This window comes from Malaclemys terrapin, chromosome 10 (genome assembly GCF_027887155.1).
Source record: "Malaclemys terrapin pileata isolate rMalTer1 chromosome 10, rMalTer1.hap1, whole genome shotgun sequence".
Lineage (NCBI taxonomy): Eukaryota > Metazoa > Chordata > Testudines > Emydidae > Malaclemys > Malaclemys terrapin.
This window is the reverse complement of record NC_071514.1, coordinates 71,513,892-71,532,321: the sequence shown is the minus strand read 5'-3', so window position 1 is coordinate 71,532,321 and position 18,430 is coordinate 71,513,892. Positions and strand designations below refer to the sequence as shown.

Sequence of the window (18,430 nt, the reverse complement as noted above, 5' to 3'; positions counted from 1 at the left end):
AAAATTTAAAATGTGAAAGATTTGGAAAGGAGGGACTCAAAGAACAGAAGAGGTATATTACCTTGAGTTCATTTAACACAAAAGTCTCTGTGGAGGTGTTTAAAGCCAAATCTTTTAATTTTAGGTTAGAGCATTCCTGATTTAAGTTGCAGTCACACAGCAGGTTTGCGCGAGACAGGAGGAAATTTGGGTCTACACTAAGGGGCATATTTGTTTTGATGGATAATTTGAAATATAACTTCAGTTTAGAGACAAACAGTGTACCAGTTCATGCAATGTTGCAACATTATACCAGCTGAGGACCAAGAATGCTGCTGCCCATTTAAAGACAAGGAGGGCTGAATATCCCCAAACAATGCCAAACTGGCGACAGCTTGTGGCTGTGAAATTTATTTAGCAATAACTCACAAGGTGACGTGTTTGGGTTAATACAAAATGAAGAGAGAGCTTGTAAAAAAACTGAAATCTAGTTCTAAGTAATGTTCATTATGGTTTAAGTTTTGAAAACTTGTTTTTGTTACTTTAGCAAGAATAAACAGGGTAACAGCAAAAAGACAACCCAGATAAACAAATAGCACTTTATTAAACTAAATATCTCTGAGATACATGAGGTTACTACTTAAGCAAAGATAGTAAGATAGTTAGTATTTGCCCTCTGCCAGAAGAAGTTCACAGAAGTTACATATTCAAAGAATGGAAATTGGTAAGCAAAATAGACTTTCAAAAACACTCAAAACACATAAGGCAAAACACTAAGCCCCTAACCCGCACCTCTTGTGGGATGGAAGGAGAATGAGGAAGGTATCCCTTCTGAATAACTTATCAGAACATGCAAGAGTTTAGACAAGTGGTCCCTAAGCTTTTTTGCTCACCCCCCCTTATCTGATCCACAAACCCCATCCACCCACCCTGGGAGCCGCAGTGGGGAGCTGGGGCCGGGAGCGGGGCCAGAGCTCGGGCTGGGCACCGTGGTCAGGAGTGAAGCCAGTGCTGCAGCTGGGGCTGTGGTCGGGGCCAGGAGCGGAGCTAGGTGGTGCTCCCTTCCTGCCCCCAATGGGGGCTGGCCCAGGCCTGTCGCGCCCCCCCGAACGTTCCTCCCCACCCCCTTAGGGGGTCCGCCCCACAGTTTGGAGACAACTGGTTTAGGCTATTAAATATTATACATAGTAAAATTTCCTTTACCTTGTTTTTCCAACAACATATATATTTAACATGGTGCAGGCTTAGTACTTTACCACACAGATATTTTGTTAACCACTGTTAAGGCTTAAAAATATTTTTCCAGTATTCAAACAGGTGTTACCTTGCGTTGCTGTGCTTTGCCATTTCCCAAGTGCAAAAACATCCAACTGCAGCAGTCAGGTTGTTCCACTTTCATTCCCCATCTAAGATTAGAATTCTAACACCACGTTATAATCTCAAACACACAAATGCACAAAACTGCCCCAATTTTATTGGAAATTATTACTTTTCTAGCAACAGGATTGGACGCAGTAGTGTATTTGGAAGATTTCTCACCATGCCCTGTACACTTAGTATGACACTGAATTGACTACAGGTTAAGATACTGTTCCTATGCATTTTTACAGCAACAACCAAAGAGGCATATGGAGTCTCAATTTCCGTAAACAACGCACAAAGCTTGAGTATTTGACAGGTAAACACAAAGTTACAATTCAGAACAGTACAAGTAAGTGCATATCAAGGAAGACAGGAAGCCGGGAAAGTCCTGTTCATTCGCTCTTTGTGTTCTTGTTAGAAGGGTCCAAGACAGGAGGACTACTCTGTAGCACACTGTTTCCATTAGCTTCTTGTTTCTTTACCAGGCTGCTGTATAATGAGAAGAATGGTCAAATTTACCAGGTTTTGCTTTCACAGGAGATTGTTGAGATCTTACCCAACACAAAGAAAGTTGAGCAGTATGGGGGTTGACAAACCTATTATCTAGCATTTCTAGAGCAACTATTATTGAATTATGTGGATGCTCTCCCAGCGATTATCTCACTGGAGCCAGGGATCCATGTATGGGGATGGGCTTGATGCATGTTGTCCACTTACCCTCAAAGATCTGCAATGAATATAATGAATTTTTTTTAGCTTTGGCTGTATAATGTGGAACAACACTCATGTGGAGGAAGGAGAGGAAATTTTTGGGAGTATCAGGTGATATAAAAGACCTAGCAGAACAATTCCACTGAAACCATGCTGCTGGAGAGCAGGAGTGGCAGGGAGCTTTGGAGCCAGCGCAAAGACCGGGCTTCTGCCTGATAATCCTATGTTTTGGCAAATCCCTTAGGATCCACAGGTGGTTCTGTTTGTCCTTGGATGTGGAAGGGATACTGCCCTGCAGATGCAAAATCTGAGAAAAATCCCCCGCTGGAACCCTCAGTTTTATTCCCTATATGTCTGCCTTCTGCTGAACGGGTGATCTGGACCCTAGAAAGTAGTACTACGTGGATAGAGCTAGTCCCTAGTAGTAACAGAAGCAGGCTATAGGTGGCACTCCAGCTTAACCCTCTTTAGCTCCTTTTACACTCACTAAGACAGAATGCACATGTAACAGTGTGACTTAGGCCGTCATTTACAATACAAATACATTCTAGTCTGCTGGACCATTTATAATACAGTTGTCCCTGACCCAGTTAAAACATGCTTCTAATCTGTAATATAGACAGGACCTTAAATGTGTTCTGCAGAGTGGACAAGGCTTTAGCTCAATTATGGAACACAGTCAAGGTCCCGTCTGCACTACAAAATGGAACAGTATTGTAACCAGGTGTCCTGACTTAGTTGCATTTGTAGAGGAGCCCCAAGACTACTTGCATCTTAGCCCTGGTCTACACTACAGAATTACTTTGGTATAACGATGTCACTCAGGGATGTGAATAAGTGACACCCAAGCGACATAGTTATGCTACAACCGAAGCGCCAGTGTAGACAACGTTATGTCAGTGGGCGAGCTTCTCCTGCTGACATAGCTACTGCCTCTCACGTAGATGGATTAACTAAGATGATGGGAGAAGCTCTCTCCCGTTGTCTTAGAGCGTCTTCATTAAAGTGCTACAGTGATACAGCCGTGCTGATACAGCGTTTTTAAGTTTAGACCTGCCCTTAGAGAAAGGTGGTTGTGTAATTAAAAAGAACACTGTTGTGTCAAATCTGACCAAAGCATAAGTTACAGGTTTCATAAAACAAGCTTTTACAAAACCTAACACTAACAGAAATATTTCCACAATTTTTTAAAAGGTTTTCTTGTTTTGCTTTTAAAATAGATATTTATTTGCAATGGTTGCTACAAAAGCATTGCATAATTGTGGTAATGCAGGAGAACCAGAAAGTAAATTGACTAGAAAATGGCTATAAACGTAAAATAATTCTAAGTCGAGAAGTAAACACACAGTGCATAGGTAAGAGGAAATAAAACTGTTAAAGTTCTTTCAATTTAGTAATCTAAAGAATTAACAGTTACATAATGATCAAGAATAGCATTGGAATCAAATGACTGAAACCCAAACCATGGCTAAAGTTCTACAAGAGCCTCATTTAATAAAGGGGAAGGAAAAGACGAAAAGCATGAACTGAAGAGTCAGGATTTTTAAAAGCATTCTCAGACCATGTGTTTCTTTACAGTGGCTTAATCCTTTTTATTTGGTACATTCAAGCCCTTAATATTTAAAGCAGCCACATAACCCTGTTAATTTGTTGCTATGTTTTAAAAGTTGAATAATTTTACCTGTTTGACATGAGGCTACATTAGTATCAAAAGTGCTTTCTATAATTGCATATAACTATTTCTTCCTCCTCTTCTGTAAGTAGAAAATAGAGCCAGAGGTCCTTATATTAATTCCTACTAAAATATTCATTAATATTAGTGGCTGGACAGATATCTACTGCATATTAATGGTCAGAGTAACATGCTATACTGACCAAGAATGACGAGTTTATTATCCTAAGTTAACCAAAGGGTAACCAATGACAAGCCACAGCTGCAGTTTGACATTACAGTACAGATCACTATGTTAATGCTTACTTTGGAGTATGCCAGTAGTTGATTAGAGTTGAAAGAGCTATGTAGCAAATACTCAGGACTCCAGAAACTGCCAATGAAAGGAGGCCCAGGCCACTCAGCACACAAAGAAGGGCTATGCCACTTACTGATATGACAACACCTAGTAAGAGAGAATTAGTTTATTTGCACAAATACATATACAAGTATACACACCAGGTCCAGGAGATCTACTGCCGTCCCAAATTCAAACTATCAGTGAAAACGATGTAGCACAACAACTAGCTGATCTGTTCACAGTGTAGTAGTTGAAGGCCTGATAGTCCCCATCCACAGGAAATCCTGTGGGCTAAGGGGGAGGAAATCTCCATTAGGTTCTCCTTGCAGAGTTTTCCCCGATGATTCTCATAGGGTGATGCTTATCTCCCTGTGGAGTAGCCTGTGGGGCCAGCCCCCAAATTTCACTCATCTTCTAGGCTCCATGCAGATCCGAAAGGATTGGAGGAAGTGGGGGGCTAGGATCTTCTGCACAGAAGCTCTGTGCCACCCCAGCAGCTCTGGCCACAATTTGGCTGTGGAGAATAACTCCACTGGGGCTACACTGCCATGACCTCTCCTAACGGCTGTCTTTACAGAGGTTCCCCCACCACGGAAAGATAATACATCATCTTCCTGCTCTGAGCTCCACAGGGCTGATTAGCAAACAATGTGCATCCTGCCCCACGTCAGACCCTGATCTGTCCCTTCTCTTCCAAGTGGATCCACTGGCTCACAGAGAGCTTTCCATGGGGGAGCCTTGGAGAGGAATAATCAGGCCCAAAGTTTATTTGGTAGTGGACAGGAGATCTGGAAGTATCCTTGAAGAAAGTAATTTTAATACATGACATTTGTTACGGTCCAGAAGAAAAAACAAAACTATTTGCTCTTCTAAATGTGCTCTTGCTAAATCTCTTTGAAGGCCAGAGATGAAAGTTATCCATGGCAAGGATAAATGGATTAACAGTGTACAGCAGTGGGATTATCTGCACCCAAGACAGGAAAATCCTTTCTCCCTTTTTAATTAGAATACTATTCTGGTATTAAAAGACTGTTGCTGTTTCTGAAAGTAGAGACATCACAAAAAGATCATTACAATTTGCTTGCACCAAGAACTTCTGCAGGTCAGAGATAAGAGAAAGGAAAATCCTTTAAATACATAACTTTGTCCTAAACGTTACTGATCTTTGTAGTAAGGAAATAAATAGATAAAGAAAATACCTTCAATGACGATAACCCCCAGACAGGCCACTATGGTGGTTGAAATCACAAATATCAGAAAGAATGCAACAGGAATAGCAGATATTGCAATAAACACCAACAGTGACAGGGCGACAAAAGGATGATCATCTAAATATTGGCCAACTCGAGAGTTCATGAAAGAAACAACCTGTAAACGATTGAAAGAAGAAAAGTAGAATTAGATCAGATTTTAATTTTCATTTTTGTAAAGTCTGTATTACTTGAGAAAGGGGTCAAAACCATTTTAGTGACATTTTGGGTACAAACATTTTATAAGTACATAAACTGATGAATTAATGTCAGAGGCAGTGGCCATTCTGTTTCAGAAGTATGAGCATCCGTCTGTCTAGGTACTTTTAGGGCACTCATCAACATCATGTCTGAATGCTTCAAAAATTCTATAGTGAACACATCAAAGAAAGGTTTCTCCAACACATGTTGAAACAAAGGCAGAGATCACAATGGATTTAACAAGGCAGACCATGTATTTTAGCATCTTTAAAAACTTGACAGTAAAGTGAAAACAATGAAGAGAGATCAGTAGGAGGTGAAGATTCCTCAGCAATAGCTTAAAATAATTTACAAGGGGTATCCTGTTCATTGTGATACTGACAAACTTCAATGCGTGCATAATAAAATAAGTACCAAAAGTCAACATTGCAAATAAAACATGCAGGTCCACGGTATAACACAACTGATTTCAGTGGCGATTTACCAGCTACAATTTTGATCCAATGAGCTATATTTGTTTAAAAATCTGAAAATCCTGTTAATAGGACAAGTATCTAGATGACATTTTTTCAAAGCTTCTAAATTAAGGGGCATAAATTTTCCTTTCAGGGATCCTGCCTCACCTATAAACTTGCAAACTTCCCCTCCTCTATATGTAAGGACACTGCAAGCTCATCTACATTAGAAAGTTGTACTGCTTTAATTATACCAATATAGTTAAAAAGGTACAGCCCTCTTAGTGTGGATGCAGTTATATTGGTATAAAGATGCTTTATACTAGTATGGATTTTCCCATATAAGGAAGGCAATAACTATACCACATAAGTCACTTTTATATTGGTGTAACTGTGTCCGCACTAGGTTTTTTACAAGTATAACTATACTGGTTTAAAAAAAACCTAAACACATCCCCAGTGAAAACAGTTATACCAGTAAAGCTTTAAAGGCGCTCTCCCTCTTCCATGGCTGAAGATGTGGGAAGAGGGAACTCCCTGTAGCCAGACAGCATGAAAGGGAGATGACTGTACCTGGAAAAAGATATGCACTAAGTGTTTTTAAAGCCCTGACTGTACCCAAAAAGGTTACTGTCATTTGAAGCTTGCACAATTACCCCCTTCAAAATAATTAAACCTTATAAAGATAACTCTTTTTTTAGCACATTTATGTTTTACTCCTCCAACACTGAAAAATCAATGGGAAAAAATACTGTGTTGGTGGATCACAACAAAATAGATCTGCTGCCCAAAACTGACCAGGGCCCAATCCTGCTCTCCTGGAAGCCAATAAAAGTTTTACCACTGACTTCCAAAGGCCCAGAATTAGTCCCTCTCTCTGTTAAGTCATGGGGCAATGCATATGCAGTACCTGTGAAGAGTCTATGCAAAAATTAAATATAAAATAAAGGTGGTTTCTAAAATTAATGCTTACACAAAAAATGGTCCATGTGTTTCCTACCATTGTGCAACCTCCATCTACCAGCAGCTGGAAGAAGATCAATTTCTTTAGGCAGAACATCAATTTCTTTATGTTGTGTTTTGGTGTGAATGCACCAGAGAGGTAATGACATACTATTAAGAATAATTAAATCTGGGTTCCAGATCACTTAATCTATGCTCCAGTTTCCTTATCTGTAAAATGGGGATAATATTTGCCACCTACTTTACTGAGCTGTTGTGAACCTTACTGTTTGTGAGGCATTCAGATGCTACAGTAATGAGTACCACAGAAATGCCCCTAATTTTTTTAAAGTTCCTTTTGAGTCCTCTTATTAAAAGGAAGAACTCATTTTCTCTTTGGAAATTCAATATTAGTTTTATAATTAAATTTCATTATCGTACAACCATAAAATAAAATTGGGCATGATGTTCCAGCAATGATGAAAGGAGAAGTATTCTATAAATAATGCTCTGTAAAATTATAAAATAATCCAAAACCCACATTGGAGTTGGTGTGGATGGTTTGCATCATGGAGTGCCATTGTTTCTGTAGTTCTTGCATTTCTTTTGACATTTTGGAGCTTTCAGTGTTGATCTTGAATCCTCTTCTGGAGAATTAATGCTTTTTTAGCCATCCACCCTATTTAAAAGTTAAGATAAAATTACTGACAGGCTTGGGCATGATTATGTGAAAATTTCTCTTGTTTGAAACAGAAATATTTAGTTGATTATAGATGTTAATGTTACATGTAAAACATATAAAATTTAATGTAGTAGTCTAAATTCCTGACAACTCTCCTGAGACATCCCCAAGTCCAGAAAGATTATTTCTCATTGTTCAAGTATCACAAATATAAAATGTCTCTGACCTTTTTAATTTATAGCATAAATCCTGTACTTAACAGTAACAACATACCCAAATACCCAGTAGGAACTGAGTTCTACCTATTTAGGTATTATACCACATTCATTTCTGCCTGAACAGCCAATAATTTCCGAAGGTTATCTATAGCTAAAATCAAACACTGTTCAACATTACAAATCAATATATAGAGCAGAGGTAAGCTGCTTTCAAACAGTTTGAACATACATTATATATTCCTGAAACTTAAAGGGGCAGCATCAACTTAAAATTGCTTATCTGAAAGTTTATCCTATTATTGCTGCAAGGAACACTATAATTGAAAGATTAGAAAACATTTTACCTTTAGTTTTCTGAAAGTTTACCTTGTAATTTTACATCACTGTCTATAATCAATTTCACCATAATCAGTTTCCTCTTGTTTGTATTAGCCTTTCACATAGCAACAAGGGAAAAAATTTGTAAAGTGGAAGATGTAAAACTTGGCAGAGGGACTCAAGGGAGGGTGTAGTACATGAAACTACTTTTAATCTTTGAATTGACTAGATTTAAAATTGACTGTATCTCCTTGCATGTTCACTTTTTTTAAATTACACAATTAGCGCTGTTTCAAGTGATGTTTCAAATGGGGTTTACCAGTTGATTAAATTTAAAATATAGTCAGTGTCTTCCAAAATCATGTTTCCTTTGAAATTTAAAAGCAAAGTACAATATTATTTTTACTGACAAATCATGAGTTCAAAAATATTATCAGGGCAGATGCAATTAAAATGGGAAGTTACAAAATTACATATTCAATAATTAGTAGAAGTGTGGATCTAAATTCTATTATCCTACTTGTTAATGGTAAGAGGGGAAACCTACCAGGTACTATTACAAACACTGCCTACAAGCCCTGACAAATAATCCTTATTAAGTATTGTCTGAGACTTATTCTATCTAGGATGAAACTAATGATCTGTAGTTTGAACAAAATATAGTAGAGATGAGAGGCTCCAAGATGTGTGTATTGATATGGTCTGTAGGAGGAGATTTATCTCTATTTCAGCATTCAAGTTAAGCCATGTCTACACTACAGTGACTATAGTGGCATAGCTATGTCTACACTATGCACCTTTCAGCGACATGGCTGTGTCGCTACAGATGTGCCGCTAAAAGGGTTTGTCGGCAGGAGAGAGAGCTCTTCTGCCGACAAAAAACGTTTGCCCCTGAGTGGCATTTGCTTTGTTGGCAGGAGAGCGCTTGTCATCGGCAAAACGTTTGTCTTTCGGGGTGTGGTGTTTTTTTAATGCCTCTGAAAGACAAAAGTTTTGTCATTCAGTTGCCAGTGTAGACAAAGCCTAACACTGTAGCACAGACACGGGTTTTTCTGCTGTAGGACCACCACCATATGTGCTGGAACTAAGGGTGCTGACTTGAAGAGGTTTCCATCATAACCAGGGTTTACAGTTTAGTTCAATGGCTCTCAGCACCGGGAGCACCCTCACTATACAAATTGTTCCAGCACCCCTGAACACCACCTCCTTGAGTAACAGCGCTAGGTCCAGGGAAAGCATTCTTTGACTGACCTGGGTATAGAGTGTGGGTTTGGTCAGCAAGTCTGCACCCAGGCTTTGACTGGCATAGCTGTGGCACTCGGCTGTGGATTTTTCACCCCCCTAAATACCGTAGCTGTGATGACCTAACTTTTAAGTGTAGCTCAAGCTTAGTGGGCAGCGTGGGCTGATTCCTAGGGGGACCACACTGCTGGGGGGGGGGGTGTTCCAGCAGAAGAGACTGGAACAGACCCAGCCAGGAGGCCCCGCTGGGGACGAGCAGTGCGGCGGGCGTGGGGAGCATGGCTCTGGCGCAAAACCCAGACACCCCCTTCCCCTTCTCCGCAGGGCAGCCTGAGCGCTCTGCCCCGCTGAGCAGGGGCGCCAGGGAGGGGGAGTTCCCCGGAGCTTGGAGCAGAGAAGAGGGAGCTGGGCTGGGCCCCAAGATGGGCGGGGAGGGGACTCACCGTGGGACAAGGCTCTTCCTGGGGACCAGGCGGGCCGGCCTCTCCCAGCGGCTCTGCGGGCGCGGGGGGTCCCCGCCGCCGCCTGATGCCAGGGGCCGGGTGGATCGCCGCCTCCACGCGAAGCCCCCAGCCAGCGGCGCGCGGCCGAGCCGGCGCTGATCCCCTTACCTCAGAGCCTGACTCCCCATTCCACGACGGGCAGCCGCCTCCGCGCTCCCTCCAGCCTCCGCCCGGCTCGGCCTGGCTGGCGGATGCTGGGACTGGGACAGCAACCTGCCCGGGCCTGCAGGCAGCAGCCGGTGGGGCTGGGCCGGGGCTGGGCTGCTGCCGCCGCTTCCCCCTACTGGGTTGGGAAGCACAGCTGCTGTCATGTGGAACATGCCTCTGGCCTGCGTGAAAGCTAAAATAAGGACATGGGGGCGGGGCGGGGCGGGGCGGCACAGGACTTGAGGAGACACTGTGGGTGCTGGTCCAGCAGGCTCATCACGTACAAGGCACTTCCATGGGCCTGGCATGTTCACATACAACATGGCGCTGTTGCACCCACACATGTGGCACTGGTGTGTCTCCACAGAACATTGTCTGCCACAGTATGGGAAGGGGCGGGGTGGGGGCTGCACACTGATGGCAGGATCAGAGAGGGTGGGGAGGGGCAAATCGGATACACAAAATGCAAACGTCTTGCTAAGCCCATGCCAGTGCCATGTGTGGAATTAAACATATCAAGCCCATGACAATGTCACATATGGAGCACACCAGTGCCATGTATGACAGCATACCAAGCCCTTTCCAGTGCTATCTATAGGGATACCCCAGTGCCACGTGTGTGGGCACACCAGTGCCACATATGTGAACATGCCAGGCCCATGTAAATGCCTTGTATGTGTGCATGTTAGATCAGTACTGACAGTGTCTCCTGTTCTGTCCCCCCTAAATGTTCCTGTTTTTAGCTTTCACGTGTTGATAGGAGGCATGTGCCTTTATGAAAGATTTTTAGCTCATGGCAGCAGCTCTGATCTCTCCAATCAATCAAAAGTGTTCCTTGTTATTTTACTTTGTGTAAACTACTGCATTTGTAAAATGCCTGCCTCATCCTATCCAGCCACATTATGTTTTGGGTGTTGGCACACTGAAAAATGGAAGTTTCATTTGGAAATCTGAGCAGATGGCATAATAGGCTGGAGCAACATAGCCCAGGCAGCAAGTGCGGAGGAGGACAAGCTGTGGCAAGCTTGCAATAGATGAGATTTGGTTTGCAGAGAAGTAGGGAAAGATCCCTAATGTGGGATACAGCTTCACTCCTGAAAGAAAGGAAACTCTGGGGTGGATGGTAGCAGCCTGTTAGACAATGACAGACAGCACACTCCATAACAGAAGTGTACAGTACAGTGCCCAAGCATTCAAAAACCATATCAGATCCTTTAAAAAAAAAATCATACAGTTTTCTAAAAATCATGATTTTTTTAAAAACTACGGTTTATTTTATTTGCTTTTTGATTTGTGAGCCTTTCAGTACACTTTGGTTACATTTTCAATTAAAAAAAAGTAGAGATATTATGTTACTTAAAAATAATAAATAAAAGCTGAGCTTCTCATGTAATCTCTCTTTACTCCAGGAACTGGGGCTTTAAGAAGGTCGTCAAACATCATGAGACTCCTGATAAAATCGTGCAAGTTGGCAAAAGATGGTATAGAGTGGGAAGAATTTTGGTAAGGAACTTGGTAGGGTGTTGTAATGAACGGGATAGCATAAGGACAGACCACTGCCTACTACTGGATGCTCTTGGAACTGTTGAACTATGTATCACTAATCCTACCTTCAGAGTCGGAGTAGCTGAGGGTTTTCCCAATGCTACTGTGAATTTCTAAGTAGTTTAGTATGAAGTATAGTGAAATGGAAGTTGCTGGGTGTTTATGGGTTCATTACACTGGTGGCAGATGCAGGATCTGAATGCCCCAATTTTACTTTATTAGTTCTTTTTGCTGTATAGAAGTTTTAATGCTATGTTCAGAAACATGCAAAATATTCAAGTTTCTGGTTAGTACTTTTTGTCATCATTAAGACTGTTACAAAACTGAAAATAATTGGTTTCACTATTTTTTTAAAAATTGTCAATGAGAATAGAAATTTTTATATTAGATTTAAAAATTCTTCCCTAGTGTATGTAACCAAAACATTGCAGAGTTCTGTTAGGGCATGGGAACCTGACAGTGAAACTGATTGCTCACGAGAGTGAAATTGACCAATCTAGTTTAGCTGTCTCAGTTAAGTGAAATGAAAAAAGTAAATATCCCAGCTCGTGAAAAGTAAATTAAATTTTTAAAATTCTTTCCATTTTGCACCCTGATACTACAAGGAGCTTCACAGAGGATTGGGACTTTAGTAATCAAAGGTGGTTAGTAACATAGATGAAAACTTAAAAAAAAAAGATATATGACCATATACTGCCCTTTTAACATGCACTCTATATTGGGGGGGGAGGGGGAATCCTTCCAAGTTCCCTTGCATATTCTGTATAAATTCTGCAACAGTCTTGTTAAAGTAAAATGAAGCTTTATGAATGAGCTACTTTAACAGACTCAATGGGACAATGGAACCCTGTGCCCTTGAAGAGATCTATTTACTTCAGTCGTACTGTACAGGTGTAAGGATCTGTCCATTTATTAAATTGAAGGAAGGGGGCCTAAATCAGCTCAAAATTTGCTCCACTGCCTATATTAGGCTCTGGACTCAGAGATGCACAGCAAAAAAGAAATACTCAAAGACTGGAGAGAGAGAGAGAGAGAGAAAGGTAAGAGTGTTTTTCTAAGACTACTAAAAATATTCATATCTGACATTATTGAAGGGTATGCAGTGTTGTTGGAGCCATGTTGGTTCTCCAGAATATTAGAGATACAAGGTGGGTCAGCAGCTAATATCATTTATTGGACCAATTTCTGTTGGTGAGCGAGACAAGCTTTCGAGTTTACACAGAGCTCTTTTTCAGGTCTGGGAAATGTCACAGCTAAATACAAGGTGGAACAGATTGTTTAACGTAAGTAGTTAACACATAATTCAAGGGATTATTCAAGGTGAAGTGGCCTGTTAACATCTCTCCAGTCATGGGGGAGGGAGAGGTTGTAGATTATTCTAATAAATTCAGTGACTGTATTCACTCCATGATATTTACTGTCTAGCAAAGTTATGAATTAAAACATCCAGGCTTGTCTTTTGAAGGTATGCAGGTTTCCTTTGAGGATGAGGACTAAGAGGTCGCACATAGAGGGAATGCTTTGTGAAAAATGTTCACCCACAGGTGATGTGGTGTTTTTGTCTTTTATCATTTTCAGAAGACCCATTGGGAGGCGTGTAGTTGCCAGAGCCCTCTTGAGGGAGTTGCAAGAGGAGAGGTACCAGGCTCAGTGTGGGGTAGTGGACACCCTGGAGCCTCTGAATAACTTGGATGGTGAAGAGAGTCAGGATACCAGGATTCTCTCTCTGAAGATGGTGAAAGACAAGTGGATAGCAGGTGGATCTGAGGGGAGCAGGATGAATCTCCTGGGGCAGCATGGGGGTTCAAGCACCCACATCTGAACCTAAACTTCTGGGACCCCAGGGGTTTTGGTTCAGAACCAGAATCAAAAGTGCCTGGAGTAGTTTGGATTCAGGGATTTGAATCCCTGTGCTTTTTCCCTTTCAGATTTGCCTCTCCTCTGTTGGATGGGTGGCTCCCCCAGCCCTACCCCCAGTTAACCATAATCTGTCCCAAAACATCCCTGTAATTTTCAGCAGCATAATAGTAAACAAGCCCATAGCAATGACGGACTCATTCCTGAACCATTCCTCCCTGGCTATAGCAGTACATAAGATAGGTTGACCAGACAGCAAATGTGAAAAATCAGGACAGGGGGTGTGGGGGGGGTAATAGGAGCCTATATAAGAAAAAGACCCAAAAATCAGGACTGTCCCTATAAAATCGGGACATCTGGTCACCCTAACATAAGATTACACTGGGAGGAGTTTTTCTTCAGCCATTGTGGAGGAGGGGGAAAGCAGGGAGGGGGAAAAGGAGTCATTCTTATGTCTCCTAGCAACGAAAATGCTGTCACCTTGGCTACCAGGCTGAGAAGTGAAAGGCAGAGTGTCAGTGAAGTTCACTTGCGCTAGGAGCTGCAGCCAGGCAGGTTGGTGGTTAAGAAGGGCAGCAGCAGGTAGCAAGTCTCCCCTGCCCCCAGCCCCAATAAATTACATTAGGAAGAGGCTTAGTGGGCATTGTCTGTCTGTCTCCTTCACACTCTGATGTTTGTTCACTTTTCACAGCAATAAATGTGTGTGAAATTGTTTACTTAAAACCACAAATTTGGGGCATTCGAAAAGGAGTGGGTGGGAGGCAGTGGGGGAAGGGAAGGGAAGAGAATATGGGGTGAGGGGGAGAAAGGAGCATGGAAGGAAGCAGAGAAGGGAGCTGAGGGTGGGAGCAAAGGAAGCTAGAGAGCTTGGGGAAGGAGGTGGGTGGAAGAAAGCTTGGGAGGGGGATAGAAGAGAGTTTGAGATGAGGTGCAGGGAAAAAGTGAGCTTGAAGTGGAGTAGAAAAGGAAGAGAGCTTGTGTAGCAGGGAGAAGAGATCTTAGTGTGGGCAGCGTGGGAAAGGGAGAAGACAACTTGAGGAAGAGACAGGTGGAGGGAGTTTGAAGAGAACTGTTTCCTTCCAGCTGCCGGGGTGTCCGGAAGGCAGAGGCATCTATTATAACACTTTCTCTAGTCTCCTGAATGGAAACTATGTCCTGAAACTATTTCCCTAATTTTCTGTATGCAGGTAGCTAATACGAGCTTATTTATTTTAAGAAAAATATTGACCTAATCTATACATTTTAACAAACAAGAAACAATTTGACCAAAGTTTACAATGAAGCCAACACAGACTCCAAGGCTCCTGAGGGTAAGTGAGTGATTTATTGTTGGGGCTCTGTGAAGTATTCACAATGAAATTTGAAAACCTTGAACACAATTGGCACTATATCATTAAGGATTCTTCATGATCCTTACTGCTGGTTTACAGATCAGAGTGTTCAAAGAACCTCCAGGTGGTTAAATATTAATCACACGTTAGCCTCGGTAAAGTATTCCCTCTGAAAAGGTAATATAGCTCAAGCACGCTAAGTTAAAAGGATATTAATGTTTGGAATGGCTTTTATGGCATGTCAAGAGCTGCCTTAGCAGGAATATTCACTTTCTTACCAACTCCTGAAACTTTCAGGAAGAACAGGCTCCTAATAAACTCTATTGTTTGTTCACTTTAAAAACAAACAAACAAAAAACGCCAATAAATTTTGCAGTCTTTAATCAAGTGAAATTCCTGATGACTTCAGTGGAGTTTTGCTTGATTAAGGGCCATGGAGTATGGCCCAAAACTATGATTTACCTTGTATATTAGTGTGCTGGAGAATAGTCTATGGAGGTCAATCAGATTCCTTCTTTTATAAATCCCATTTATAAATGAGCTCTTCACTGGGTATCAAAAAAGAAGGAATTTGATTGGCTGTATACAGTTTGGACAGTCTTCTCTGGTATAGCCACATGGATCAAGAGTCCATAGCCTCTTGCTACAAAATGTATCAAAGAAACATCCTATAGAAATAAGAATACATTCTGGAAGTGTAATTACAACTGATAATACCTGCCCTTTTGATGATGATTTAATGCACTGGCCTTCAAATACTGTGCACTTGAACGTTACACGTTTCTGCTATCACTTACCCATCTGCTGTAATTGGGATTTATGGCTCTATTAAGGGATATAGCAGGGGCCGGTTAGGTGTGGGGGTCGTGGCCCGGCCCCCACCTCCTATCTGCCCCCCCCCCGACTCCTGCCCCATCCAACCCCCCTGTTCCCTGATGGCCCCTCTGGGTCCCCTGCCCCATCTAACCACCCCTTCTCCCTGTCCCCTGACCGCCCCCAGATCCTACCGCCCCATCCAACCCCCCTCCTTCCTGACTGCCCCCCCGGGACCCCTGGCCCCTATCCACACCCCCACCCCCTGACCACCACCCCGAACTCCCCTGCCCTCTATCCAACCCCCCCCGCTCCCTGCCCCCTTACCGTGCTGCCTGGAGCATTGGTGGCTGGCGGCTCTACAGCCGCGCTGCCTGGCTGGAGCCGGGCCATGCCACCGCCACTGCACTATAAATAGTGCACAGAGCACTGGGTCAGGCTGGGCTCTGCAGCTACACTGCCCCCAGAGCTCACAGCCCCGCTGCCCAGAGCGGGGCCAGCTTTAGGAAGTGCGGGGTCCGATTCGAACTGTTTCGACGGGGCCCCGACAGGGATGACTAAAAAAAAAAAAAAAAAAAAACACACCACGTAAAAATAACAATTGGGACTTGTACTCACCGGGCCACGCTCCTAGTCTTCGGTGGTGGGTCCTTCACTTGCTCCAGGTCTTTGGTGGCACTGAAGGACCCACCGCCAAAGTGTCGCCAAAGACCCGGAGCGCCGCTGGGTGAGTAAAAAGACGCCTCTAGCCAGGGAAGGGATTCTCTGCCACTTGCCCCCCACTCTGGGCGGCCCTGCTACTGGGCACGGGGCCCAATTCAGGGGAATTGGTGGAATTGGCCTAAAGCCGGCCCTGGCCCAGAGCATTGCAGCGGAGCGAGCGAACTGAGGCTGCGGGGGAGGAGGGACAGCAGGGGCGAGCCTCCCGGGCCAGGAGCTTGGGCGCCAGGCAGGATGGTCCCGCGGGCCGGATGGGCCCACGGGCCGGGGTTTACCCACCTCTGGGATATAGATTTGGAGGAATCCAAACAATAGTTGTTGCAGTATGGTACTATAGCTTTCTGTGATCCTTTAATGTGCTTCCTAGCTCCATATGAAATGTTACCTTTGGTTTTTTTTAATATTATATTTATTTATTTTAGGGCTGTCAAGTGATTAAAAAAAATTAATAGCGATTAATCGCATTGTTAAACAATAATAGAATCCCCTTTATTTAAATATTTTTGTATATTTTCTACATTTTCAAATATATTGATTTCAGTTACAGCACAGAATACAAAGTGCACAGTGCTCACTTTATATTTATTTATTACAAGTATTTGCACTGTAAAAAACAAAAAAGTATTTTTCAATTTACCAAATACAAGTACTGTAGTACAATCTCTTTATCGTGAAAGTTGAACTTACAAATGTAGAATTATGTAAAAAACTGCATTCAAAACTAAAACAATGTAAAATTTTAGAGTCTGCAAGTCCACCATTCTTTGCTGCTAGTGTCACTTTATATAATTTCCTTGGGCAGGGTTCCTGAACCCTACACACACGGAAGAAATTATAAGGGGGGGAAATGTATTGAGAAAACTCCATATAGAATCCCAGAAAGCTCTCTCAGCACATCAGCCCCTCAAAGGGGCTGCTGAGGGCATGTTTCTGTGACTTGGTAGATGTTCTGACATCTACATTGAAATCCTATGGGATTTAGTGCACATGTGAAGAACCCATCCCTCTACTCTGTTTGCTGTTCTTCTCCATCCTGGCAGCACAGCTTTCTTTGGAGCTGTAAAGTTCTTGACTCCCTGAATTGAAATTGAAACAATTTTTAAACTCTAATTTCCTTTGCCCAGTAAAAGCCCTGTATTTACTTTTTGCATTTCACTCAGCTTAGACAAGGATTAGTCAGTTTCACTTTCTGGTATATATTCACTGTTACAATGCGGCAATATTTAGTTCATTCCAAACCTGCTAGAGCAAATATTTAAAGTAAAACAGGTGTGGTGACTGACTGGTAGAGGTGCTTGACCAGGATCCTGAAGGGTGTGGGTTTGTCTTGTTTGATCTTACAGTGAAATGCTGCTTACAGTTCACCTAGCTACAGAATGGGTTTCTGATGCACAGGGAAATCAATAGAGGTTGGAAGTCATGCTGGCCACATCACTTCCTTGTGGTCCTGTTGGCTACACCTAACTGTGTGAGCCATCTGTGTCTTGAGGCAGACTTTGATAAACACTTTAATTTTTTTTCCCCTAACATGAGCACTTTTTTTTATTAAATCTAAATTTTGGAATATCAGCTTTTGCTCCAGAGTTTTATCCACAAGTGAAATATGCCTCCAAAGTCAGGTTTTTCTTTGAAATAGACACATTTGTCCTAGGGCTGTGAAGAGGTCAAAGATGACAGTGCTGCCAGAAAACCTGATTTGCTCTGAGTAAGAATATCAGTTTTCTCTTATGTTAGAACAGTTGCAACATACTTGATTTTCTTAGAAGAATAGTGACTCCATCCTTCATTAATAAAGTCCTTTGTCAAGCAATGCAGTTCAAAATCTTTTTGTAAAATACATTTTTATTCTCTCTAGTCCCAAAATAATTCTGTGTATAATATGAGTCATTCCAAAGGGATACCAGAGTTACCACCTCTGCCAGCTGCAACCACAACAGAACCCTCAGAACTGTATCAGGTATGTGTCATCTTTTCTCCGATATAAAACTTTGAAGTAGAGTACTGGAATGCCTGCAGGCATTGGATATTTTCAGGTTTTAAGCAGATGACGAGGTAAAGGGAAGCCTAGGCTGCTAATCAGGTTTTAGATTTCTCTAACTCTCCCCCTTTCCAAATATTATAGAATTATACAAGAGCCTAGTT

General features: G+C 42.4%; 2 protein-coding genes across 3 annotated transcripts in view; one reads left to right on the top strand and one right to left on the bottom strand.

The window, feature by feature from the left end:
* Positions 1-564: 564 nt before the first annotated feature.
* On the bottom strand, positions 565-10,180 carry LDAF1 (lipid droplet assembly factor 1). Of its 2 annotated transcripts, none has more exons than XM_054042651.1 (5): positions 9,984-10,180; positions 7,454-7,591; positions 5,264-5,432; positions 4,031-4,169; positions 565-1,830 (listed from the first exon to the last, which is right to left on the bottom strand). In XM_054042651.1, the coding sequence occupies exons 2-5, from the start codon at positions 7,523-7,525 to the stop codon at positions 1,734-1,736; spliced, it is 477 nt and encodes a 158-aa protein (XP_053898626.1). In that variant the 5' UTR covers positions 7,526-7,591; positions 9,984-10,180; the 3' UTR covers positions 565-1,733. The 2 variants fall into 2 exon arrangements, with proteins under 2 accessions (XP_053898626.1, XP_053898627.1); XM_054042652.1 differs by lacking the exon at positions 9,984-10,180 and adding an exon at positions 9,816-9,937.
* Positions 10,181-13,272: 3,092 nt separating this feature from the next.
* Positions 13,273-18,430, top strand: part of DNAH3 (dynein axonemal heavy chain 3) — a 117,987-nt gene continuing 112,829 nt past the window's right edge. The window contains exons 1-3 of the mRNA XM_054040941.1: positions 13,273-13,324; positions 14,612-14,734; positions 18,144-18,245. Coding sequence (XP_053896916.1) covers positions 14,702-14,734; positions 18,144-18,245 — 135 coding nt within the window. The 5' untranslated portion in view covers positions 13,273-13,324; positions 14,612-14,701. The remainder of the gene's footprint in view (positions 13,325-14,611; positions 14,735-18,143; positions 18,246-18,430) is intronic.